The 27,266-nt window shown below is 36.9% G+C and overlaps 1 protein-coding gene across 4 annotated transcripts in view; it reads right to left on the bottom strand.

Annotated features, from left to right (window-relative positions):
- The window catches only part of SPINK5 (serine peptidase inhibitor Kazal type 5), an 84,268-nt gene that overhangs the window by 44,431 nt on the left and 12,571 nt on the right, over nucleotides 1-27,266 (bottom strand). For 3 of the 4 annotated variants that reach the window (XM_043913196.1, XM_043913197.1, XM_043913198.1), the window contains exons 5-16: nucleotides 22,389-22,516; nucleotides 20,228-20,291; nucleotides 18,997-19,124; nucleotides 17,133-17,199; nucleotides 10,131-10,258; nucleotides 8,395-8,476; nucleotides 6,928-7,055; nucleotides 5,657-5,738; nucleotides 4,429-4,556; nucleotides 3,909-3,990; nucleotides 3,442-3,569; nucleotides 848-896 (exon numbers count right to left, since the gene is read on the bottom strand). In XM_043913196.1, the coding sequence (XP_043769131.1) occupies nucleotides 848-896; nucleotides 3,442-3,569; nucleotides 3,909-3,990; nucleotides 4,429-4,556; nucleotides 5,657-5,738; nucleotides 6,928-7,055; nucleotides 8,395-8,476; nucleotides 10,131-10,258; nucleotides 17,133-17,199; nucleotides 18,997-19,124; nucleotides 20,228-20,291; nucleotides 22,389-22,516 (1,194 nt within the window). The remainder of the gene's footprint in view (nucleotides 1-847; nucleotides 897-3,441; nucleotides 3,570-3,908; nucleotides 3,991-4,428; nucleotides 4,557-5,656; nucleotides 5,739-6,927; nucleotides 7,056-8,394; nucleotides 8,477-10,130; nucleotides 10,259-17,132; nucleotides 17,200-18,996; nucleotides 19,125-20,227; nucleotides 20,292-22,388; nucleotides 22,517-27,266) is intronic. The other variant, XM_043913199.1, reaches the window with a different exon arrangement.

The following is a 27,266-nucleotide window of genomic DNA, read 5'->3' as shown; positions in this document are numbered from 1 at the left end:
CTTATGACTATACAGTGAAAGTGAGAAATAGATTTAAGGGACTAGATCCAATAGACAGAGTGCCTGATGAACTATGGATGGAAGTTCAAGACATTGTACAGGAGACAGGGATCAAGACTATCCCCAAGAAAAAAGAATGCAAAAAAGCAAAATGGCTGGCTGAGGAGGCCTTACAAATAGCTGTGAAATGGAGCGAAGTGAAAAGCAAAGGAGAAAAGGAAAGATATACCCATTTGAATGCAGAGTTCCAAAGAATAGCAAGAAGAGATAAGTAAGACTTCCTCAGCAAAGGAGAAAAGGTTCCTGTTAGTTATCTATTTTATTTATAAAAGAAAAGAAAGTGAAGTTGCTCAGTCATGTCCGACTCTTTGCGATCCCATGGATTATAGCCCTCCAGGCTCCTCCATCCATGGAATTTTCTAGGCAAGAGTACTGGAGTGGGTTACCATTTCCTTCTCCAGGGGATCTTCCCGACCCAAGGATTGAACCCGGGTCTCCCACATTGCAGGTAGATGCTTTACCGTCTGAGCCACCAGGGAATCCCAGTTTTTATATATAGTAATGTGTATATGTCACTCCCAATCCCTCAGTTTACCGCCCCCCCCCCGACTTTGCCTCTTGGGAACTTTAAATTTGTTTTCTACATCTGTGACTCTATTTCTGGTTTTTAAATAGGTTTATTTGTACCAGTTTTTTAGATTCCACATATAGGCAATATCATATGGTATTTGTCTTTCTGTGTCCCATAAAAATTTAACAGGGGAGCGTTTATTCTAATGAGATACCTAGAGTGTTATTGTAGAGAAATTGTGTTAGGGTATAAGATAAGAATTTGTGAGAAAATTACCTTTGTATCTTCTCTTTTAGCCTTTGCTCTTGCTCTGTCTTCTTGCCGACTGTAAGAAACAGGAAAAAAGAGAAAAGAAATGAATCTTAATATGGTAGATTCTTAACAAACTCACAGGTTGATCATTCATTGCTTTCATTATTCTCAAGCAACTCCAATGATCCAGTTATAGTAGGTGCCATTTTATTGGGTAATAATTAGAATGATTTATTTCATCTCAAGAGAATGGTATTCAAGAAATAATCACTTAATTAACAAGGAAACCTATTTAGCTTCTCAGCAAATAACTTGCAATAGGACTTTCTTACTTGCTGATTCTTTTGCATTTGCAAAAGGTACAAAACTCTTCATGCAAGTCAAGGTGTTAGTGGCTTAGTCATGTCCAGCTCTTTGCTACTCAATGAACTGTAGCCCACTGGGCATCTCTGTCCATGGAATTCTCCAGGCAGTAATGCTGGAGTGGGTTGCCATTCTCTTCTCCAGGTGGTTTTCCAGACCCAGGGGTTGAACCTGGGTCTTCTGCATTGCAGGCAGATTCTTTACTTGTCTGAGCCACCAGGGAAGTCCCCCTTCAAAAAAAACTCTTTATAAAGTGGTAATATTTAGCTTCTGGGAGGAGTATAGCATGGTGATTAAGAAGAAAGACTCTGCAGCAAAATTGAACAAGAAACACAGAAAGTGTCAACCTGGCTGTGTCTCTGTCATCTTTAAGTGCAGGAGATAGAGTGGAAGGATAGGAGAAGTAATAAGACTATTTCTCTCATAGGACTGTTGTGAGCATTACATGAGTTGATACATGCAAAGCAATCAGAATAAGTATCTGGTACATACTAAAGGGACTGATAAAAGTGATCAGTATAATCAACATTGTCAGCATTATTGAAAATTAACTCTCCAAGAACAGGCATATGTTTAAATGAGAGTAACAGCTCTTAACCATTTTGGAAAAGTAACAGTGTTGCAAATTGAGTTTAATATGCTCAGTCCAGAGCAAAATTTGATCTATAATGCAGATAATTTAATCATGTTATAGAGACAAAAATAATTTTTATTTGTTCCAATAAGCATAAATTCTCATTAATCAAATTAAAACTTAAAATGTTGAGAACTCTATTTGTATATGCTATTAAAGTGTGCAAGAAAGGACTATGGAGGAAAGTATGATTCTTAAGAAAGGCAATAGCCTTTGCTAACATATCCTTAAAATATGAGATAATAAAACTTTAATTGAATAAAGAATTTTACATTGATGGAGCTAACTGAAATAGCTCCAAAATTGTGGGGTTTCTTATACTTCGTTATTTGAAAACTGATCCAAACTTTACTATGAGTCTAAGTTGTCTGTAAGATTTAACATATTTTCCTTTCGTAATGAAAAGTTAGAGGAAACAGCAGAGATGACCACTAGGTGGCAGTCTTACTTATCTCTGAAAGATTAATATCAAGAAAAATAGACTGAAATAAGCCTAAATACATGTAAATGTTACTACCAAAAGTTGATAATGGCTTTGCTAAATAATTATACCCTGTATACACCCTACAATGAGAAATCTTATCATTGTCTTCATTTTCCCTGTGCCAAAATTTATATCATCCTTATCTTTTCTGGGCCTTAATTTTTTTTCATCTATAACTTGTGATAAAACCAAACCTATTACATACGGTTGTTGTGAAGATTAAATGAGATTGGGAAGCAAAGCCCTTAACAAGTATATGCCGATTATATGCTTTTGGAAACCAACAGTAAATGTTGGTTATGATAATTATATGGTCATTGTCATGATTTCCATGTAACAGATTTTTTTAATGCTTCCATGGCTTGCTCACACTATGGACAAATCTCCTGGGTTATATTGCTCTCAGCTAGGGAAGATGGAATGACTGAGTCCTTTCAGAGATTCTAGGCATATAGAAAACAGAGTATCCCTTGGGACAAAGAGCAAAAGACTTAAGGAATATCATTGACTCCGGTTTAAGAGGACATACCACGTTGTCTATTTAGAATAGAGTCATACTTTAGTCCCCTATAAATGGGGTATTGAACTCCTGCACAATAAAATCATCATTCCTGAAGCAGCCCTTCTATAACTATTGCAGAGTTCATCTTCATGTTGTATCCAAATCTGTCTCCCTGTATCTCTCATCAGTTTTAATCCTGTTGTTTGAGGTCACACAGAATAAGTAGAAAGAAAAATAGTGAACCAAAACAAAAAATTCCTAAAATCTGCTATATACCATAATGATATCAGTATATGTAATCTCATGTATTTCCTTTTTCAGTTAATAATCCTTCAGAAAACTAAAAGCATTTAGTGTGGTTTTCACAGAATCGTCTCTTCTCTGAAAAAAAGATCTATCTGAAATGTCCTGAAATGATTCTGCATTCTTTGTGTTACAGAAGTTATCATCTGAAAATTCTCCATTTGGTTTTTAGTTTTGGATTTTTTTTGTTTCAGTTTTTCAGTTCATTTAAATGTGACACAGCAAAGAAGGCTAGCTATGCCTAAGAGAAAAATGTGTTATTCATAATTATTTGAAAACTTTGCTTAGCAGTCCCCTGTCCCCACTGCCCAGAAGCCCTGGGCTCTACTCACAAGAAGGCCTCGCACATGGAACAGGTGTTGCCATGCATCTTCCCATCTGGGCCCTGGATGGGGTCGTTCTCTCGAGTACAGAGAAGCTGTCCATTCTTCCTGGATTTGCGGTATTCGCTGCACAGCTCCTGTGAAATCAAAGAGAGAAGTTTGAGCTGTTGAACACAAGTTGGATCAGATTGCAAAAAATCCTGAAGTTTAGACTTTTTTTCTCAAATTGGGTTCAGCCGTTGGTAAATTTTAGGATAACTTTGAGGACACAAGCAATTTTAAATGATGGAAGTTATAGACCCTCAACCTAGAAACAGTTATCTATGCACATGTGTGCATGCACACATATAAACAAATACACAAACACAAACTGTATTTGTGTTTCATATGGTTTTAGAGAATTTATGGGTACCCTGATTGCCATCTATGGATCCCAGGTCCATATGCCTCTGACTTGATGCAGAAAGTCCTCTTACCTCAAAGGAAGGTGTAGTCTCAGTTTGTCGTTTATTTCTTGATTCAGCTTCCTTCTTTTTCTTTTCTTTTTCTTCTGCTTGGCTAAAAGAGAGTCATTTAAAGAGAAATGAGTAAGAATTCTAGAATATCCAGATTGAAGTGATCTAAAGTACTCAAAATATTTGATTATTACAGTTGATATATATTATGAACTATGTATGAACTGTTGGGCATATTGGTGTGTTTGCTAGTGATCTGTCACATGATGTCAGATGATTTCATATCCCACTCCACAAGGGTGTGATCCTTGTTTCAGATCATTTACACTCCCATGGGAACTCAACCAGCGAGTGATATGCAGGAATCATTCCTGGATTATTATAACATTGTGCTAAAATGAGTCACACACACACACACACAAATGCCACTGACAAGAAACAGACACAATTTAAGAAACAGAATAAAGCTCCGAGAGAGAGAGAGAGATGAAGCAGGAAGGACCGAACCCTCCCTCGTCTTCCCAGCAGCAGCTCTACTCACAAGAAGGCCTCACACATGGAGCAGGTGTTGCCATGCATCTTTCCATCTGGGCCCTGGACAGGATCGTTCTCTCTGGTGCACGGGAGTTTCCCATTTCTCACAAACTGGCGGTATTCACTGCACACCTCCTGCCAAAATAGAGAAGGTAATCTAGAAATACATTTCATCCCCATTCAAAGCAGAAGTTCAAAGCATCTCCATTGGTAGAAACTAATCTTTTGAGTCCAGGACGTTAGTTGTGTTTCTCTCAAATATAAAATTCAATTCAAGGAGCAAAACTCATGATTTGCTAAGAGATGGAAACAAACAAGACATCAGAGGATGCATAATAAAAGAGGGAGGCAAGTAAACTCTACTACACATAGGATAAAATAAGTGCAAACATACAGGTCCAAGAAAATCTGAGTACTCAAATGTTGGGACCATGAAATCTGATGGTGGAAATCAGGGAAGATGTTTTCTGGGAATTAGAATAATTTGAGTGAGACTTTGAAGAGTAAGTAGGATTTTCCTGGTTAAGAAATAAATTGAGAAACACATATTTTAGATTGCTAAAATAAGTTGAAGAGCACATGTTGGAAACTACATGGCATATATAGCAGCACGCGAATTTCTGAATGACAGTAAGGAGCCAGATAAGAGAGCTAAGGAGATTAAAATGCATCCTTTAGTTGATAATGAGTTATTTGTGCATTTTAAGAAGAGAAGTAGTATGATCTGGTTCATATTCTGAAACCTTAGTCCAACTGTGTTAGGGAGAATGGCTGGATAAGAAAAAAAATTAGAAAGGGAGGATTAGACTTCTATCATTTAAACAAGCTACAATAACTTACATAGGGCCATGAAAATGAATATTGTTGCATTTCAAAGGTAAAAACCATGTTTTTCCCAGTTGTGTAAGGTATTTTTATCCCAACTCAGATGTGAAATTTCAAAAATTCACCTGTAGAAAATACACACTAAGTGTCTTTGAAAACTGAGTAGTAAAAGCTAGCCCAGTCTGTACATGATGAAAGTAGAACTAACACTCTTTTTATTCCAGACTGCAAATAAGTCCTTTTCTTTGTACAGAGTTAGTCTCTGAAGCAGCAAGAATTGATCAGTGTCCCATAGCATGCATCTCACTGTCATCTCCAGATTGAAGGGTTAAGATTTTCTGGGGACTTTGGCAGGGTAGTATGCCAGCATTTAGGCTCTCTGAAGTGTGTTCAAATTACAGTCTACTCACTGCATATGAGGGTGCTTTTCCAGCTTCTCTTTTACTTCTTGCTCTTGCTTCAGCCTTTTTCTTTTCTTCTGCTTCTGCTTGGCTGAATGAGAGGGCGAAAAAAGGACAAATCCATAGAACCAAACCCAGGCAATGGTTTCTCCATGTTCCTGCACTGCTAATCTGTCCTCTCTCCTTAGGAATGAGCAACTTGCCCCCTTTATCACCACATATTAATGAGAAAAAGCACAAGAGCCTCCATTATGGTAAAGTACCATATCTTCTTCATAGTTTTTGCTTAACATTGAAATAAAGATACCAATACTTGTGGATCTGGGAGACTTGCTTTCTGAAAGTTACCTTTCTTGACCATGCTCAGAAAAGGAACATCATCAGCATTCATCAAGGAGATACCAAAACTAGTAGCTTGGTGACATTATACCTGGGGGCTAAAAGTGGCCTTAACAAAGCACACTGGTCCCCTTGTTTCACAGACACAAGGTGAAGTAGTGAGGGCTTTGCTTATAATCTCAGGATATGACCACAACTAACCAAGAGCTTTCATTTCAAGTCTATATTCAATCTACCACTTCGTGTATACCCTAGCTTTTATTAATTCACTTTGTATGTACTGCCTACTCATGACTGTGTTCTCTATAAGGAAATGTAGGATGGATAGAAAAAGATTAATAATTGCCATACCTTGATAAGCCAAATGAGCCTCAGTTTGTTTTGTATAGTGGAATTGTATGATATGTACAGTTAACTGATGGTATTTCAACCATACATGGTTGTCAGTCAAAACAAAAGGCCAAACTAAATGTAGTGAACTACTTAATCTGAACTCAATCAAATAAACTGAGCCCAATCCCAGACTTTGAAACCAAACTCAATTATAACCTACTGAGAAATGTCACATTATAAAAAGCAACATGTACTGTTATTTTATGAGTTCATGGATGTTTCATGGACAACTTCAATAATCAATTTCTGCAGTTTAAGTGTTAATTTGGGGAAGACTAAATGCCTATAAACTTGTACAACAGGTTCACAATATGAAGCTTCAGCAGTAGGAGAATTTGATATTTGTGTAAATCAGGATGTTCCACTGCCAAGGAATAGACATTGGGGAAAACAGACATCTTGGCATAAATAGCTCTAGATACTTACTCCCGCCTCTATTATTAACATTCTCTGTGAAACTTCTTCAGCTCCCTCCCCAGAACAGGCTAGTTCTATTAAATTACTATAGCATCCTTTCACTCCTCAACATTCTAAAAGTCTGTACTCACTAGAAGGCTTGGCACATGGAACACAGGTTGCCGTGCATTTTCCCATCTGGCCCACGAATAGGGTCGTTTTCTCTGGTACAGAAGAGTACTCCATTCTGGGCACGATCCCGATACTCACTGCACAGTTTCTGAATAATGAAGATCAGACAGTTTAGAGATGGTTCTTCATTTATAAATGTATGATATTCTTTATCATAGATGTTGGCAAAGAGGAGTTAGGGATAAAAAAATAAAACTTTTAGGATTTAGAATTTTCCAAAAATTTTGTGGTATTTCTCCTTAAAAGATTCATTCACTTAATTATTCAACAAATGTATTAAGTTAGAGGGATTAAATATGAATGTGATTTGGCCCTTTCATGTTGAATGAAGAGGATAAGGGATTACAGTATAAAAAGCTAAGGGATATGACACATGTCTAAATTAAGTGTGCACCAGCATAAAGGAAAGAATGATTCAAGGAAGTTCCCAGAAGAATTTATACATGAGTTGTATCTTTAGAATGTGCCTAGGAAAACAATGTGGCAAAAAATGTACTATGGGAGGAATTAGGATATTCAAAGACAGAGGTGTAAAAGAACAGGTTGTTTTGAGATAATCTATCACAGCCATGAGTACAGTGGCTAAAGAATTACCAGGACACAAAGAGGAAGGTTTGGGAACTGGTCAAAAGGTGAATTTGAAGATAAGTCAGAATCAGACCACTAAACTTTGAGAAGACTTCTGCACTTTATTCATAGGAAACAGGAAAACAATATTTATAGCAGAGAAAAATCTAATCAGATTTTTGTTTTAAAAAGATTATCCAGTCAGATGTGTGGAGGGTTTAAGTGACTAAAGACTGAAGTTAGGGAAACTATAGAAGACGAGGGAGGGAGAGAGGGAGGGAGAGGGAAGGAAGGAAAGGAGAAGAAGGAAGAAATTGAAAATGAAACATAAAAGAATAGCTGGGGGGCATTTGATAGCTAAAATTAAAAGGACTTTGTAACATAGAATTGAAGGGAGAAAGTCATTGAAACTGAGACCTTAACGATAAGAGTTACATGACAGAAGGTGGACTAAGGGAGTGAGCTATTTTAAATAGAGTTTCTTCATGGAGTGAAATGGTCCAGTATACTTTAAACATTAGATTTCCATAATGCCATTGGTTCATGTTTCCTACTCTGAAAACAACATGGAAGATGAATCTTGAGGATTGAGGAGGATGCTGGCTAGAAGTATAGAGACCAGGCAGGATGCCTATGCATCAATGCAGAGGAAAGCTGGTAGGTTTCTGAGCTAAAACGGTGAGTGAGTGAATGAAAATCGCTTGGTCGTGTCCAACTCTTTGCAACTCCATGGGCTATATACAGTCCATGGAATTCTCTAGGCCAGAATTCCAGAGCAGGTAGCCATTCCATTCTAGAGTAAAAGACACACACACACACCGTATAAAAGTCATAACTAAGTTGATCAAACTAATCCTTACCTCAGTATCTCTTTTAACTTTTTCATCAGGCTTTCTCAAGTTTTCATCTGCTTTATTTTTTTCTTCTGAAAATTGCCGTATGCTGGAGACAGAAATGAAAATAAGGGAATGAATATAGATGTTTTGAATCTTCAAGAAGCAAAACAGTCATTTAGATGCAGGTAGAAACAAACAACTAAGTGTTCCTGAGTTTTAGAACAAACATTTTCAAATCACCCTAAAGCCCTTGATTAAATTGAAATCTTTACTATTTTCCCAAAGAACCCCTTTCATTTTGCCTTCAAGTTTGCTGTTTGCCATTTCTTCCCATTGTAGCTATCTTTTTTTTTTTTTTTGTCATCTTCTTTCTTAAATCTCCCCCAGCTTAAATTCTACCTTCTTTAAGAAGACATCCCATACCTCAGAGTGGAAATGAGTTATACATCTTTTACTGTGTTTTCATATTGGATATTCTTCTCTTATAGGATAGTCTTCATTCTCTCTTGCAGAGAGAGTGTGTGTGCGCACACACACACGTGCGCATGTGCATACACATCCGTGTATTGATGTTAGCCTTAAGCTTCTTGAGAGCAGGGATCTTTGTCCATACATTCATCCATTATTTATTCAACCTTTGGTTAGTAATTATTTTTTGGCAAGCATTAGATAGCATCCTAGGCATGTAGTATAGTAGTTTGTGATATGAGCACATACTCTATCTTCTTAGAACTTACAGACCAGTAGAGCAGAATCAATAGATAGTACTCAAAATAATTATACACGTATAAACTATTATGATTGTTATGAAATTATTAAATGTTATAAAGATTGAATTTAATCAGTGATTTTAAGAGATCTTATCCGAGGAAGTATAATTTTGATATGCAGTACACAGAAGAGACATTAGCTGACCAACAGAAGAACTAGCAGTCCAGAGGAAAGAGCTTATAGAGTTCAAGGATCTGAAAGAAAAGTGTGATGAGGACTTTCCTGAGCCATCTTTATATATGTCCTAATTTATGTGTTGTGGGATTTGCTCTTTTCCCAGGGTCAGATGTCCAAGATGAAAAGATAGAGTTAATCTAGTTCACATATGAACATGAATTTTTTGTGGCATCCCATCTATTCTGCCACAGTGGGGTAATGTATGTATGTGTGCGCTCAGTTGCTTAGTCGTGTCCAACTCTCTTGTGACCCTAAGGACTGTATAGTTCTCCAGGCTCCTCTGTCCATGGAATTTCCCAGGCAAGATTACTGGAGCAGATTGCCATTTCCTACTGCATGGGATCTTCCTGACCCAGGGAACAAATCCACATCTCTTGTGTCTCCTGCATTGGAAGGCAGATTCTTTACCACTGCACCACCTGAGAAGCCCTAATGTGGTAATTACTGAAGGAAAATAATCAGTCCTGGTGCCTACTTTTAACTCTCCATCTGTACATGGGGTTGCAAAGAGTGGGACAGACTGAGCACACACACACTCTGACTAGCTCACAAGAAGGCTTACAAAGGTTATGGGAAGAAATGTTAAAAGTATTTTGTGATCCAGTCATCTTACTGGAAACTAGAATTCACTTGTATTAAAAAAGAAATATTAGAGCTTGCTTGTTAGGTGGCATTATGATTTGTAGAGGACATAACATTGGTCAGAAATTCTCAACAGCAAATCTTCCCATAAACACTGTTCTTATCCATCATTTTAGTCAATCTTCACTTCACCTCTTGATTCACTCCAAAGAAACCACATCTATACTTACAAAATTTCAGCACACAGGGCACATTTGTTGCCATGTATCCTGCCATCAGGGCCACGGACAGGGTCACTTTCCCGTGTACAGAAAAGTCTTCCATTCTTCACTTGGTTTTCAAATTCCTTGCAAAGATCCTTTAAAAAAGACAAGTAATTACATTTAGCACTTTTCTACCCTTTAACCTAGAAAAATGTATATCATGTATTTATAGTCAAAGAATGTTATATCCAGAAGGTGTTCATAAACAAAAGAATATATTAAGGAGAGTTAATGAGAAAATAGAAATTATATTGTCAAATTACTTGGTACTTGTATCTACTATGTGGTATATATACTAAAAGGTAAAAGAGCCTAGGAAAGAATAAGGCTGAGGAAATATTTTCTAAGATCAGATAGTTACTGTTAACTTTCAAATCTGTGAAAAAAATAAATAAAAGATCTGTCATGGGGTTCCAAAAAAATAAGAACATAACAAAACACAGCAGCCAGGACAAAAGAAATGTTGCCAATAAGCAGAATACAGAATCTGTGAGATAAGATATTTAAGAGCTACTTAATAGGAACAAGTCAAGAACAATCTGTGTAATCTGCAAGGGAAAAGGAATAAGATGGTACCCAACAGCATTATGCTTACTCTGTTTTTCACTCTGTGGATCATTTTAATTTACTCTTCCTCCTTTATCAGTGTTCATTTCTAACACTGCAGGTGGAAACCTCAGAGAGTGAACCTAATTTTCTTCACTTTTCACTTAGAATTGTGGGCCATCAAGACTAATCTTTATCTTTTGTTGTTGTTCTGTTGCTCAGTCGTGTCTGACTCTTTGTGACCCCATGGACTATAGCACTCCAGGATTCCCTGTCCTTCACCATCTCCTGGAGTTTGCTCAAGATCATGTCCATTGAGTCAGTGATGAAAACCAACCATCTCATCCTCTGTCATCCCTTCTCCTCCTGCCTTCAATCTTTGCCAGCATCAGGGTCTTTTCCAATGAGTCGGCTCTTCCCATCAGGTGGCCAAAGTATTGGAGCTTCAGCTTCAGCATCAGTCCTCCCAATGAATATCTACAGTTGATTTTCTTTAGGATTGACTGGTTTGATCGCCTTGCAGTCCAAGGGACTCTCAAGAGTCTTCAGCACCACAGTTCGAAGGCATCAATTCTTTGACAGTCAGTTTTTTTTATCATCCACCTCTCACATCCATACATGACTACTGGAGAAACCATAGCTTTGACTAGACGGACCTTTGTTGGCAAAGTAATATATCTGCTTTTTAATATTCTATCTAGGTTTGTCATAGCTTTTCTTCCAAGGAGCAGGCATCTTTTAATTTCATGGCTGCAATCACAGTCTGCAGTGATTTTGGAGACCAAGGAAATAAAGTCTGTCACTGTTTCCATTGTTTCCCCATCTATTTGCCATGAAGTAATGGGACGAGATGCTATGATCTTTGTTTTTTGAATGTTGAGTTTTAAGCCATCTTTTTCACTTTCCTCTTTCACTCTCATCAAGAGGTTCTTCAGTTCTTCTTTACTTTCTGCCAGAAGGGTGGTATTACCTGCATATCTGAGGTTACTGATATTTCTCCTGGCAATCTTGATTCCAGCTTGTGCTCCATCCAGCCTGGCATTTCATATAATGTATAAGTTAAATAAGCAGGGTGACGACATACAGCCTTCACATACTAAAGGATTACTGGTCCCATTTTGGAACCAGTCTGTTATTCCATGTTCAGTCCTAACTGCTGCTTCTTGATCTGCATACAGATTTCTCAGGAGGCAGGTAAGGTGGTCTGGTACTCTCATCTCTTTAAGAATTTTCCCCAGTTTGTTGTGATCCACACAGTCAAAGGCTTTAGTGTAGTTAATGAAGCAGAAGTAGGTTTTCTTCTGGAATTCTTTTGCTTTTTCTGTGATCCAGCAGATGTTGACAGTTTTGATCTCTGGTTTGATCTCTGGTTTCTCTGCCTTTTCTAAATCCAGCTTGAATATCTGGAAGTTCCCACTTCACGTACTGTTGAAGCCTCGCTTGAAGGATTTTGAGCATTACTTTGCTAGCATGTGATATGAGTGCAGTTGTGGGGTAGTTTGAATATTCTTTGGCATTGTCTTTCTTTGGGAATGAAAACTGACCTTTTCCAGTTCTGTGGCAACTGGTGAGTTTTCCAAATTTGCTGGGATACTGAGTGCAGCACTTTACAGCAACATTTTTTATGGTTTGAAATAGCTCAACTGGAATTCCATCGCCTCTGCTATCTTTGTAGTTATGTTTCCTAAGTCCCACATGACTTCACACTTCACGATGTCTGGCTCTAGAGGAGTGATCACACTATCATGGTTGTCTGGGTTATTAAGATCTTTTTTGTATAGTTCTTCTGTATATTCATCTACTTATTCTTAATTTCTTCTGCTTCCATTAGGTCCATACCAAATCTGTCCTTTATTGTGCCTTTCTTTGCATGAAATGTTCCCTTGGTATCTCTAATTTTCTTGAAGAGCTCTCTAGTCTTTCCTATTCTATTGTTTTTCTATTCTATTTTTTCTATTCTTCTGTTTTTCTATTGTCTTTCCTATTCTATTTCTTTGCATTGTTCACTTAAAAAGGCTTTCTTATCTTTCCTTGCTATTCTCTGGAACTCTGCATTCAGATGGGTATATCTTTCCTTTTCTCCTTTGTGCTTTGCTTCTCTCCTTTTCTCAGCTATTTTTAAAGCCTCCTTAGACAGCCATTTTGCCTTTTGCATTTCTTTTTCTTAGGGGTGGTTTTGATCACCACCTCTACAATGCTATGAAACTCTGTCCATAGTTCTTCAGGCACACTGTCTATCAGATCTAATCCCTTGAATCTATTTGTCACTTCCACTGTATACTTGTAAGGGATTTGATTTAGGTCATATCTGAATGGCCTAATTGCTTTCCTTAGTTTCTTCAATTTAAGTCTGAATTTGGCAATAAGGGGTTGATGATCTGAGCCACAGTCAACTCCTGGTCTTGTTTTTGCTGATTGTTTAGAGCTACTCTATCTTTGGTTACAAAAAGTATAATCAATCTGACTTAGGTATTGACCATCTGGTGATGTCACAATGCAGATTCGTCTCTTGTGTTGCTGGAAAGAGGGTGTTTGGTATTACCAGAGTGTTGTCTTGACAAAACTCTATTAGACTTTGTCCTGCATTATTTTGTACTCCAAGGCCAAACTTTCCTGTTATTCCAGGTATCTCTTGACTTCCTACTTTTGCTTTCCAATCCCCTATGATGAAAAGGACATCTTTTTTTGGTATTAGTTCTAGAAGGTCTTGTAGGTCTTCATAGAACTGTTCAACTTAAGCTTCTTCAGCATTAGTGGTTGGGGTATATACTTGGATTACTGGGATATTGAATGATTTGCCTTGGAAATGAACTGAGATCATTCTGTGGTTTCTGAGATTGCACCCAAGTACTGCATTTCGGACTGTAGTTGACTAAGAGGACTATTCCATATCTTCTAAGGGATTCTTGCCCACAGTAGTAGATATATCTATTTAGAAAACCTAAGAAGGTTGTGACTTAATCCTAAAATTCTGAGGAAGTCTATATCCACAAATTTCCTGATTGATGCTTTCAGTATTTTAAAGGTTTCTCTCTGTGTTTTCAAAATTCTATTAGATGAGGGCCATATATGTATACACATAAATATATATGCATATATATACCAAAATAGTTTTATTTAATTATATATATTATAAATATATAAAAACTTTAAGATATATATTTATTCCAAAACATTACTTATATACATCACTATTCATATATATATATGCCCCCATCAAATAGAATTTTTATATATATATGTATGTACACACATATATCTATGGGCTTCCCTGGTGGCTCAGATGACAAAGAATTCACCTGCAATTCGGGAGACTTGGGTTCGATCCCTGGTTGGGAAGATCCCCTGGAGTAGGGCATAGCAACCCACTCCTGTATTTTTGCCTGGGAAACCCCCATGGACAGAGGAGCCTGGCAGGCTACAGTCCATGGGGTCACAAAGAGTTGGACATGACTGAGTGATTAAGTACAGCACAGCATATATATATATATATTTACACACACACGCACACACAATATATGATTATTCTATGTTTGGCCATCTATTTCAATAAGCATATTTTATGATAACATATGTTACTATAATACAATCCATAAAAAATGCTTCTCCTGGCCTTTTTCAACTGTATGACCCTCATCTTACCATTTCAGCTAATAACAAGACGAGCCTAAAGAGTATGGTTTATTCATTGCAGCATCATTTACAATAGCCAAGACATAGAATAACCCAAGTGTTCATTAGTAGATGAATGGATTTAAAAAATGGATATGTACATATATACAATGTATGTGTGTATATGCATATATATGTATATGTTTGTATGTATATGTATGGAATATTATTCAGTGATGGAAAAGAATGAAATCTTGCCATTTACGACACTATGAATGGTTGTAGAGGGTATTATGCTAAGTGAAGTAAGTCAGAGAAAGTCAGTTACTACATGACTTCCCTTACATGTGGACTCTGAAACAAAACAAAATAACAACAAATGAACAAACAAAGCAAAACAGACTCATAGACACAGAGAACAAACAGGTGGTTGCTAGGGGTGGGATGGAGGTGAAATAGGCAAAGGGGATTAAGAGGTACAGATTTACAGTTATAAAATAAATAAGCCATGGAGATTTAGAATGCAGCATAGGAAATATAGTCAATAACATTCTAAGAACTTTGTATGGTGACACATGGTAATTAGACTTATGGTGACCATTTTGAAGTATATATATAATATGTATTATATGTAATATATGTATTATATAATATATAGTATATATTTGACAAGTATATATATATATATATCAAATCACTATGATGCATACCTGAAACTAATGTGATACTGTATGTTAATTATACTTCAATTAAAAACCTTATTTAATAAAAGAGTGTGATTTGGAGTCAGAAGTGAAATTAAATTGTGGCTCTGACTCACTAGGAAACCGTAGCAAAGTCCCATCACCTTTGAGACTTCAGTCTCACTACCAACACAAAGGAGGTTTTCAGAACAGCTGCTCTTTAGGACCTTCCCTAGATCTAGTATTCTCTAATTTAAAAAAATAACTCATATTTCACTAGGATACTTTAAAAGAGAATCTAATGAGAAGATACTTGTTTTTGGAGGAGTAATGGGTATGCTCTCAACTTCCTGATTGTAACAATCTAGGAACACAGACACAGAAGACTGTCACCTGATAATCAGCATGGCAATAAAATTAATGCTCAATGGTTCCCATAAAAGAAACAATGATAATTTCAGTTTATAAGTTATGATTCATCCAAGGAGATTCTAAAGAAGCACTGTGTGATCAACACACTGACAGGTTGATCATGGGGTAAGTACTGAGCCATCACTCTAATGCAGTCCCATTCAACAAAATCACATCTAATGACCCCATCAAAACAATGACCCCAGCCATTGAGAGTAAAAGAAGGAAAAGTAGCTGAGACAGGATGAAAGACAAAGGAAAATAAACTGTCTGTTGATGAAGTAATAAAATGTTGATCTCAGAAGATGACCCAAAGTGTTAAACTGAGATTTAACAACCACCACAAAAGAAGTGTTTTTGAAATCTCAGTGAGTGTTGAAGAAAGTATTGATAATTATGAATGTTCTGTCTTTCTTAAACTCTGAGTGCCCTATTTAGGCTGGGGCATTTGATTCATTGAATTGCATTATGAAGTGGAAGTTCAGCTCTTAGCTACCAAGAATTGGACCTGCATGTCCCTTTAGGAAAACATAGGCCCTACAATCCACAAAAATAGTATCCTTATATTAGCACAAAAGAGCGCAGGACACAGAATCAGAATCCAACAGGAGGGTACGATTGAAATCATTTACCCAGCCTTCATATTTTACTAATAAGAAAATTGAGACATGGACAGAAGAGATGAGTAGCCCAGTTTCACACACTCAGAACAGGACTAAAACTCAAGTGTTCTCACTTTTCAGCAAAAGACTTCGTTGTTGTTGTTTAGTCACTCAGTAGTGTCTGACTCTTTGTGACCCCATGGACTGTAGCCCACCAGGCCCTTCTGTCCACGGGAATTCTCCAGGCAAGAATACTGGAGTGGGTTGGCACTTCCTTCTCCAGGGGACCTTCCCAACCCAGGGATTGAACTCATGTCTTCTGCATTGGCAGGTGGCTTCATTACCACTGAGCCACCAGGGAAACCTTATTACCAAAATAACTACCATCATTTTCATTGACAGTAAGGTTTAATAACCTTGGTGATTTAAGAAATCTAGGCTATGTTACCTACGATGAGTATTCAATTAACAAAAGGAATAATTTTTTCATACTAGATTGAAAAGCTAAATCATCAAATAATTTGAAAAAACATTAATTTTAAAGGTATTTTAAAAACCACAATATCAGTATTTGAAGTTTTTGTTTAATTAGAAGCATGACCTTTATAAATGCAGGCCTCTCTGAACATAATAACCATAATGGAAAAATGAATAACTAACTTGCGTTAGTAGGATTATACATAAAATATACTAGTGAATATACTGTTTAAAAGACTCTGGAATTGTTTTAAAGTTATTTCTGTCAAATTTATATTATGTTGCTTTTTAAACTAACCTAGTCAAAGCAAAAGTAATTTAAGCCAAAGAGAAGACTGGTGGAAACGAAATAGTATTTAATTTGCATAAATTTGGTATTTTTTTTTTTTAAGCAAGGAGAGAAATTGCACATTTTGAGCTTTAGGTGGGAAAAGCTATTTTAATGTTGAATCTAATGATTAATATACTAGGAAGATTATTCTAGGAGTAGCATTATAGGAATTCAACTTGGGGAACTTTAAGGAAAAAAGCTCAATATAACGATGGACAGTGACATTACTGAATTACCTTAAAGGTTCAAGTATAAGTTGTTAATATTTATGTCCACAGGAACTAAATTATGTTGATGAGAAATTTACCTTTTCAGCACTACGTCGAATTCTAGTTTCATTTTCTCGCTTGGCATTTTCTTCAGCTTCTTTTAAGCTGTCAAGAAAATAGTTGATTGATTTATGACTGTATCAGATTTTTCAGTGTCCAGTTCTGTGCTCAGCAGTTCTATATTCTGTGCTCTAGCTTGCTAAACCCATCCACTTACATGAGACAAGCTTTCCCCTGTTTTGAGTGTTTGAGCCAGAGAATTGCCAGAGATAAGGGTGGGTGTGAAACTGACTCACTGACAGTCAGTTAGAAGCTTTGTTCTGTAACACTGGATGGGTGTGACTAATTGATTGACAAACATAAGATTGTCAGGAAAACTTGCTTTAACAGGCAGAACCAAGAGCTTTAAAACACCGTGACAAGGGTGAAACCAAACTAAGCATCTGAAGTACATGTTGTCAAACACACCCTTATGTATAGCTTTTTATACCTTGTAAAGTATTTGTTTGTCTTCATGTAGAAGCACCCTTGTCACTAAAAAGTTACATTGAACAAAGCTTGGAAATCCTTTCAGATCTGTTGTATAGTTGCAGTCTCATCTTAGAAATAGGCATGACTATCTTAGTTCTATGGAGCAAGAAACCAACCAGGAGACAAGGAAGTCAAATTCTTTTTTAGGTAGGAAACGAAAATAAACACAAAATCACAGAATTAGGGCAGGTTTGAGCACTACAAGTGCATGCCTTGTAGATAAGAAAGTGGAAATGAGGTTGATTTCCTGTCCGGAAACCAGTTAGTCTCTGCCTTATAAACCTGAGAGGACATGCCCTTGAAATCCATAATGTGCTGGGCTGAGTCGCTCAGTCACGTCCGACTCTTTGCGACCCCATGGACTGTAGCCCATCAGGTCCTCTGTCCATGGGGATTCTCCAGGCAAGAATACTGGAGTGGCTTGCCATGCCCTCCTCCAGGGGCTCTTCCCAACCCAGGGATTGAACCCAGGTTTCCTGCATTGCAGGCAGATTCTTTACAGTCTGAGCCAACAGGGATACACAAGAATACTGGAGTGGATAGCCCATCCCTTCCCCAGGGGATCTTCTTGGCCCAGGAATTGAACCTGGGTCTCCTGCATTGCAGGCGGATTCTTTACCAGCTGAGTTACCAGGGAAGGCCTGAATTCCACAATAGCATACTGTAATCTTCAGAGACAGGGGCAAAGTTCTTTAATCTGTTGAGTCTTTCTCTGTCCTGATTTTAAAGATCCAACGATGTAAACAGAGCACCTTAAGGCTTTCGAACACACAGATTAGGGAGCCTGCGCTTTGTTTAATAGCCAGAATATTAAAGACTAACTGGATCTTATTCAGATCTGGGGCTCAGTGCTCAGGGAAGCATCAGGCACTGAGAGAAAGATTAACCCAAGAGTTCTTCCCTTTCATAAAGCCCACCCCACCTTTTATACAACTAATACATTTATGCACACGACATAATTATTTTCGACTGCCATTTTCAGTACGAGTATCTACACATGCCTGAATAAAGCAGTGCATGTCAAATGACTTATTTAAATTATTCCAGAAGAGAGCACCTTTTAAATTTTGAAATATTGTGCCGTAAACAACACTATGCACTTGTCATTATAATTAAACAAATTAACAGTCTTGAATTAGATAACTAGTACAATCACTTTATCCACTCCTTTTAAGAAACATTATCAGATAATATGAATTAAAAAGAGAAGAAGACACTGTGGGAGCAGGGACCATTTCACCCTATAAAGACCAAGGATAACATGCTTCAGGAAAAGGACTTTCTTGCTCCGTGGGGTGGTTCTCAGAACAGCAACCAAGTGCATCCTCAACCGCCTCACCTGCTAGCCTGCGAGGGGATGAGGATACTTACAAAAGCTCAGCACACATCGCACACTTGTTGCCGTGCGTCCTTCCATCAGGACCAAGAACTGGGTCATTTTCCCTTGTGCATCCAAGTCTTCCATCCCTCACATAAGGCCGAAAATCACTACATATATCCTGAAGAACAGAGAAAGGAACTTGACATTTACCATCCTGATGGTAATGCTTACTACACTATCTTCAGAAATTTTATAGAGCCTAGTGGCCCTCTGCCCAGGACAGACTAGCTACCTGGAGCAGTGCCAGTGTGTAAAAGCAGGTCATTAAGTGCTGTGTAATTCACATGGTTAACCATAGAGCTCATTTACTTGTTTATTCATTTGTTAGGAAATGTGGATAACCTGTGATGTGCTAGAACCAAGGTAGAACACAGTCCTTGCCCTGAACTCGTTCACAATCCACTGGGTGACACAAAGAGACTTTTAAAATACAGTGTGCTGCAGAGAACTGTATTGAGTATCCTATGATAAACCATAATGGAAAAGAATATTAAAAAGAATGTGTGTGTGTGTGTGTGTGTATGTGTGTCTGAATCACTTTGGTTTACAGAAGAAACTAATACAACATTGTACATCAACTGTACTTCAATTTTAAAAACAACAAAAATATAGTTTAAATGAATCTGAAGAAAAAAAAAAATACAATGTGTTAAATGTATCGGTGGAGGTAACCTCAGGTGCTGTGCTTGCATATTGGAAAGTCACCAGACTTTGACTTGGGAAAATCATCCAACTATCAAAAATCAAGTGTGATGTGTGTGAGACACTCACTCACTTCCCCTGTTATCACAGGCTCACAGAATTTTAGCATCAAAAAGAAGGTATGTGGTCCAATTCTCATTGTAGATATGGAAACACTGGTAAAGCGTGGTTGAGTAATCTGCTTGAGATCTTGACTGTCAGTGACAGGGGTTTCTACTCAGGTTCAGTAACTGAAGTAGATCCCTTTGTACAACACGTGTAGCTTTCTTTTTTTCCCTCCCTACCTCCTTTTCTTTTAGAAAAGCAGAAATAGAGATGAAAGGTCTAACCACCAAAGTAATCCACTCCAGTTTCAGGAACTATCAGTTGCTTTTCATCTAAATGAGCAGTATTCCATTTCAGGTGCAGCAAGAATTCTTTCTTTCCAACACCTCCATCAAAGAAGGAAGGAGAGAGCATCTTCTTTCTTTTCAAAGTCAGTCCCCCAGTGTTTCCCCCCAATCTGACATTTGTCCTCACCTGTTCTGGCTTACTGTTCTCACATTCTCCTTCACTTTTTATGCCAACTTGAGCTCTGGTTTCACTGAAATTCAAAGTTAGTAGACACAGCAGTTTAATATCATGGAACTTCTCAGCATATGCAGTTTCTTTTCATTGTATTTTGATCCTCCTTTGCTTTTGAAAATAGGTGTCACATTGCATTCTTTACTTACTCTTTCTAATGAAATCCCACTTCTATAAGTTACAGTCAAAGAAATTTGGAGAGCATTTTGGAGGTAAGATTCAGACTTGTAAATGCTATTTCCAGATTTTTTTTTTTTCCTGTTTCCAGAGAGGATCCATATCAGAAGAATAGGTAAGAAGTAAATCTTGTAACTAGATATTAGATCCCACCTAAGGAATTTTGTTGTTGATGATGATGTTATTTTAAATAATCAAGTTCAAGTGTATAGTATCCAGCATACTATTCTACCATTCTTTACTGGAGTTATGATAATGTTTTGTTTTTCATGGAAAATATATAAGGCCCTAATTAATATTATTCTGTCTAACAAAGCATTAAAAGCATGCCTGAGAACATAGTAGCACAAATATAAGATACATTTTCTACTCTAAAAAGATCTGTAGCATCTACATACCAATAAAAATATAATAAAAATAAAATTAAAAAAAAACTAAGTAGTTAAAACTGAGGAAAAAAATTACACCAAAAGGTATCAGCTGAAGGAAAATATAAAAATTGAATTCCAGTGACATTACAGAGTTTCCTAGCAGACAGAACTAAGAAGGAAATGTAGTGAGCAAGATGATTCTCACTGTATAATTAAAAAGTTATATACCAGAAATGAGAGGCTTAAATAAGCTCTCCACACAAAACATGGTAAGATTCCCCACATAAAACAAGGTCAGAACTAATACACAGTGTGGTCATAATGGTGTTACAAATGCACTCCTAATAACAACTTGTATGTTCTTTCTGTGCCTATTTTTGCTTTCTGTTTCTTTTTGTTGACCCTTGGTGAAAGTTGAAGATATACTTTTAGTGTGTATTTCTGAAAATGCTGTCATGTGAGAGATCAGAGTGACTTAATTCAGTTGTGCTTGGTAAAGATATTTGTTATAAGGAGGGACAAAGCTTGTAGACCTCAAGACTGAATATTTATCAGCATTTCTAATTAGTCTTCTCAAACATTGGTGGTTGTATTTGCTAAAACTGAAGAGCAGCCAATTCAAGACGGAGATCATAAGCCAGAACCTGCAGAGCAGGTATGCCATCTTGTTGGCTGAAGACGACTGATAACCAAACCTAGCACCAAGGGTGAAGAAAGAATTGAACAAGGACAAAATGTAGGGCAGAGAGATGCTTTAGCTATACATGGTGAACAATGAGTAGATGGGACAGAGTTAAGCATTAAGCCCCATTACCCCAATGTTATAAATTACTGAGATTTAGTAAATAAGTATCTTTTGATGATTAAATAACTCTCTATGAAGAAAAGATATACCTAAATAGATAGGTAGAAAGAAAACAGATAGAGAGATGTGTATATGTATGAAGAGAAGTGAAGTGCAAGTCACTCAGTCGTGTCTGACTCTTTGTGACCCCATGGTAGTCCATGGGATTCTCCAGGCCAGAATACTGGAGTGGGTAGCCTTTCCCTTCTCCAGGGGATCTTCCCAACCCAGAGATTGAACCCAGGTCTCCTGCATTGCAGGCAGATTCTTTATCAGCTGAGCCACCAGGGAAGTCCAAGAATACTAGAGTGGTTAGCCTATCCCTTCTCCAGCAGATCTTCCCAACCGGGAATCTAACCAGGGTCTCCTGCATTGCCTGCGGATTCTTTACCAACTGAGCTATGAGGGAAGCCCGTGTATATATATATATATAAATATATATTTGTGTGTGTATGTGTGTACAGATATAGATATATCAGATATATGTCTACTTCACAGAAAGTGTTAACCATCTGATTAACTGCACACAAGTGTGCTTTGTAAAATATAGAGTGTTGTATTACATACATATTTTTTCTCTTAAGAATAGTAAAAGAAGTGATCCTAATAATTTATAGATGACTAACTCCCATAAAATGAATTGTTACCTTAAAGATGTACAAAAATTGTGTCATAATTATACAGGGAACATGCTTCAGGGAGAAAACCTTCGAAGAATACTCACGCATTCATAGCACACAGCGCACATCTGTTACTGTATGTTTTCCCATCTGTGCCGCAGACAGCTGTACCACCAAGGGTACAGATAAAATCCCCAGCCCTTTCTCCTTGCTTGAAATCATCACAATTCAACTGCAAGAGACATAATCAAGGAACATCAAAATGTAAGAGAGAAGATATTCCTCAGATACATAACTAGATTAATATTTTAAGCCCACAACAGTATAATACAGTGGAGAAGGAAAATATAATAAGGAGGTTTCAGTGAGCTAACAAAATCATGAATAATTAAACATGGTCCAAGAACAGAGATATAGTCTAATTTCAAAAGAAATTATTTCAGTAAGATTTCAGACACCTGCTATCTGGGTGAGGTGGGCCAAGTCACCTCTCTGATATTTAGCAAACTGTTTGTCAAAGCCTGCCTGCCTTCTCTGCAGAGTAGTCATAGGGTCCAGTAGACAGTGGATATGAAAGCTCTCTGTAAACTATAAGCTCCAATAAAGTTTTTATAGTAGTATAGATTAGAGTAATGATCAAGAGCCAGATTGCTGGGTTCATAATTGTAAATCTGCCACTTACTAGTTGTGTGATTTGGGACAGTTACTTAACCACTCTATGCTGTAGTGTCCTCATTTGTAAAATGCATATATTACCAGATTCTCGGGCTTATAAAGGCATTTAAATGTATTGACACACATACAGCTCTTAGAACAGTACCAAACATATCCTGGCCATTTATTATTATTGTTGCTGCTGTTATTTTAAATGATTTCTGTGCTGATAAGCCAACAAAGCTAAACACCTTTTAGGGATGATGAGAGAAATTCCAAAATCTCTGCTCTAATAATATGACATATACAAAGTGACAAACCTGTTTTGTGAGGAAAACAACCACACTAGGTAACAACTGAAGACTAGTATTCAGGTCTCAGATTTGCCACCCACTCACTCCACCTCTTTGAACCTTACTTCCCTAATCCGAAAAATGGGAATTCACACCCGATCCACATTACAGTCTTGTGGTGGGAAAGAAAGAAACAGTTGTGAAACATTATTTGGCAACTCATTATTGTGACATAAGCTAGCTAAAGAAGACACAGAGTTAACTTGTATTTAATCTCTATCTAAAACCAAAGAATATGATATCACATTTATAAAAAAAAATTGTTGTCATTATTGTCATAACAAAATGTTTTAATTATAGATTTGAAAACTTAGAATATGGTCCTATGACCTAGTATGCCACACAATACCAAAGATAAAAGTATCACAGACACAAATGTAAAATACATTTGTGAACCAGAAGATTATACTGAGGAACTCTCCTAGAAGACAATTAAAAAGGAAAATGAACTTAAACTAGGAAAGAAAATCTTTAAAACATAGCCCACTCTTCATGTCCTATGTTTAGGAAAAAGTTAAAAATAGAGAGAAAACAGGATGAGCCATGGCCATATGTGCTATGTTATTCATTTGGTTGTTCATTTATTCCTCAAAACCCATTATATATTTACTAGGCTCTAGGTATTCCACTAGACTATGACCCTAGCGTAGCAAAAAATAGAATACATACTCCAAGGGATTTACATTCTATTGGGACAAGATAGACAGTAAACACAACAACTTGAAATTATAAGTGCTATGAAATATAGCATCCAGATGGTGGCTATTTTAAATATAGTGTCGAGACAGATCTTTCTGCAAAGGTAACATTTACTGTGAGATGAGATTAATGAGGAGGAGCCAGGCACTAAAGATCCGTGGGAAGAACATTCCTGGCATGGAGAATTGCAAAGGACTGGGGATAGGAACGAGATTCTCCTGCTTAAGGACCAGAGAGAAAAGTGTTGCTGGGGCATAAGGCAAAAGCAGGAGCATGAAGAAAAGCTGTTGATTTTCTCTCACAAATTATTTCTGGAGAATCTGCAGAAGCAAGGGGATAAGGATCCAAGCAATTTACTTGGGGCTGTCCCTCCTCTGCCCCTTCACCAGTGAACCAACAGCAGCTACTAAGTCACAGGTGTTGGCAGGGTGACGGGCAGATGAAAAGCCCAGCTGGGAGGTGGTGAGAACAGGTGCAAGCATTTACTACTCCACCTCCACCTCCTCCTCCAAACTCCAAGGGCTGGTGGGTCACAGCCCACAGAGAACACCTCTTCCTGATGCTGACAATTTCTGAGAGCTTACAGATGGATTCCTGACCTGGTCAAGAGGCAGCAAATTAGTCAGTAACACTGGTTCTAGAACCTTCAGCTCTGGCACTTAGCCCTTGTCGTCTCCTGACACTCACCAGGAGAGGCAGAGGCTGAAGCTTGGCCTTGAATATTTTCTAGCTCACTTTAGCAGAAAAAAAAAATTACTAAAAAAAATTAAAGTTGAAAAATACACAAATAGGATAAGAAAAGTAACTAAGAAGAGAGCAGGCAGAAGCAACAATAATAATACTTAATATATAGAATTCAGTCCAAAATGCATTATAGGTAACAAAGAAGGACACTACATGAGGGAAGAAAATAACAAGAAAGCATAATAATCATGAGCATATATTCAATAATGTAGGCTCTAAATATGTCAAACAATAAGCAATAGAATGTAATCATTACATAAATAAATAACTGATATTAGAGGTTTTAACACACACTTCTCAGAAACTGACATATCAAAGGAAAAAATTAAGATGCTTAAGTTATTAGATTTTAATAGAAAACTACATCCAAGAAACAGAAAATAAACAATTTTTTCAGAACATATAAAACATTTATAAAAGCAGAATATTTATCACAAAGTTTTATGAAATTCCAGAGGATCACTGTCAAATGGCCTATGTGCTTTGAACATAATTCAATAACATTAAAGGTTAATTTTAAATGGAAAAATTATCACATATTTGAAAATCAAATAATGTATTAATAAATAACTTTGGGAGGGAGGAAAATTAAGAAATGATTGGCAAAGAATGACACATGAAAACACTTCAGGAGCAAATCTGAGGTAGATGATCACTGACACCTTCAAATACCCTTGTCATGAAACTTAAAAAATGAAAATTTAAAGACGAAAGTACTGCTCAATTCATTGTAAAATGAGCAGCAGAGCAGACATAAATAGGAATGAATGGCATAAAGAACAGAAACTATAGAGGAAACTAATATAAAAGCTAATGTTGGGCTTCTCTGGTGGCGCAGTAGTAAACTACTAAAGCACCTAGGGCCTGTGTTCCACAACAAGAGAAGCCACACGCTGCAACTAAAGGTAAGCCCCTGCTCAGTGCAACTAGAGAAAAGTCCACACAGCAATGAAGACCCAGCATAGCCAAAAGTGAATCAATACTTTTTAAAAAAATCTAAGGTTATAGATTCTAGTACAACTGATGAAAGAGAAGATAACAGTTTAAGGATAGCAACTTAGCACCCATGCACAATAATATTAGAAATAATTGTATCACCATTGAGAAATACCGTTGAAGCATACTGTGTCTGTATGGATATCAAAATGGAGACATGGCTATAAAAATCATATAAAATATCTATACTGGGGTAATAAGCAGGAGGAAAGTTGAACAGATGAATAAATATTAACTGATATATTAGTCTGAGATATTCTCTCCCCAAAATGCCCCAGTTCAAATAGCTTTAAAATCCATTTTTCTAAAACTTTGAATTCAAGGAGTATGTACTAGAGGCACAGTTGCTTTTTTTTCTTAGCATATAGCAATTTCAGCCTTTTGATTGGGATGTCAAAACCATTTCACTTAATCAGTCATAGGATAGTATCTATATATGCTATGTTTCTATTTGTTTTCAATGCACTCTTGTTCTTTTTACTTCTTTTTTCTACTACTGCCTTATTTTGGGTTAAATATTACTAGTGTGTCTCTTTTATTCTTGTGTTGATTTTATGTATTTATTATACATGTCATTTCTTTTGTTTATTTTTAATTGCAGATATACATGTCACTTCTGATTGGTTGTTCTGGTGATTATAATAAGCATCCTAACTGATCACAATTTACTACCAATTAATACTTAATTTTAGTAAAATATAGAAACTTTGCCCTAATTGTAGCTCTATTTTCTCTATCCCTTTCTGTACTATAACTATCATATATGTTATATAATATTTGTACACCCAATAAAACAGCATTATAATCATTGCTGTATATAATATCTTCAAAAGAAGCTAGGTGAAAATAAGCAACATATATTTATAGGGTATACCATATTTAGCATTTCTAGAGCTTTTTATTTCTTTGTATAATTCCAGGTTATCATCTGGTGGTCATTTCTTTAAACTAAAGAACTATATTATTACTTGTAAGATCTGTAGGCAACAAATTCTCTCAGATTGCATTGATATGGGAATATCTTTATTTTGCCTTAGTTTTACAGGATAATTTTTGTGGATATAGAATATTGGTTAACATTTTCTTTCTTTTAGCACTTTGAGCATCTCATTCCATTGCCTTCTGAACTTCATTATTTTAAATGACAAGCCAATCATCAATTATAACTTGTATATATAAAGCATCGTTTTTTCTTCTGCTGCTTTTAAAATTCTCTCTTGATCTCAGCATTTTCATCATGAGGAGCCTAGGTGGTGGTGGAGGTATTGTTTAGTCATAAGTCATGTCTGAGTCTTTTGTGACCCCATGGACTGTAGCCTGCCAGGCTCCTCTGTCCATGGAATTTTCCAGCCAAGAACACTGAACTGAGTTGCATTTCCTTCTCCAGGGGATCTTCCCAACCCGGGGATGGAACTCAAATCTCCTGTACAGGCAGGCAGATTATTTACCACTCAGCCACCAGGGAAGCCTGAGCTTAGCTGTAAATCTCCTTTATCCAATTTAGAATTTGTTGAAACCCTTGACTATAAAGATTAA

This window comes from Cervus elaphus, chromosome 9 (assembly GCF_910594005.1).
Source record: "Cervus elaphus chromosome 9, mCerEla1.1, whole genome shotgun sequence".
Classification (NCBI taxonomy): Eukaryota; Metazoa; Chordata; class Mammalia; order Artiodactyla; family Cervidae; genus Cervus; species Cervus elaphus.
The sequence above is the reverse complement of the archived record's forward strand: the minus strand, read 5'-3'. Positions and strand labels throughout refer to the sequence as shown.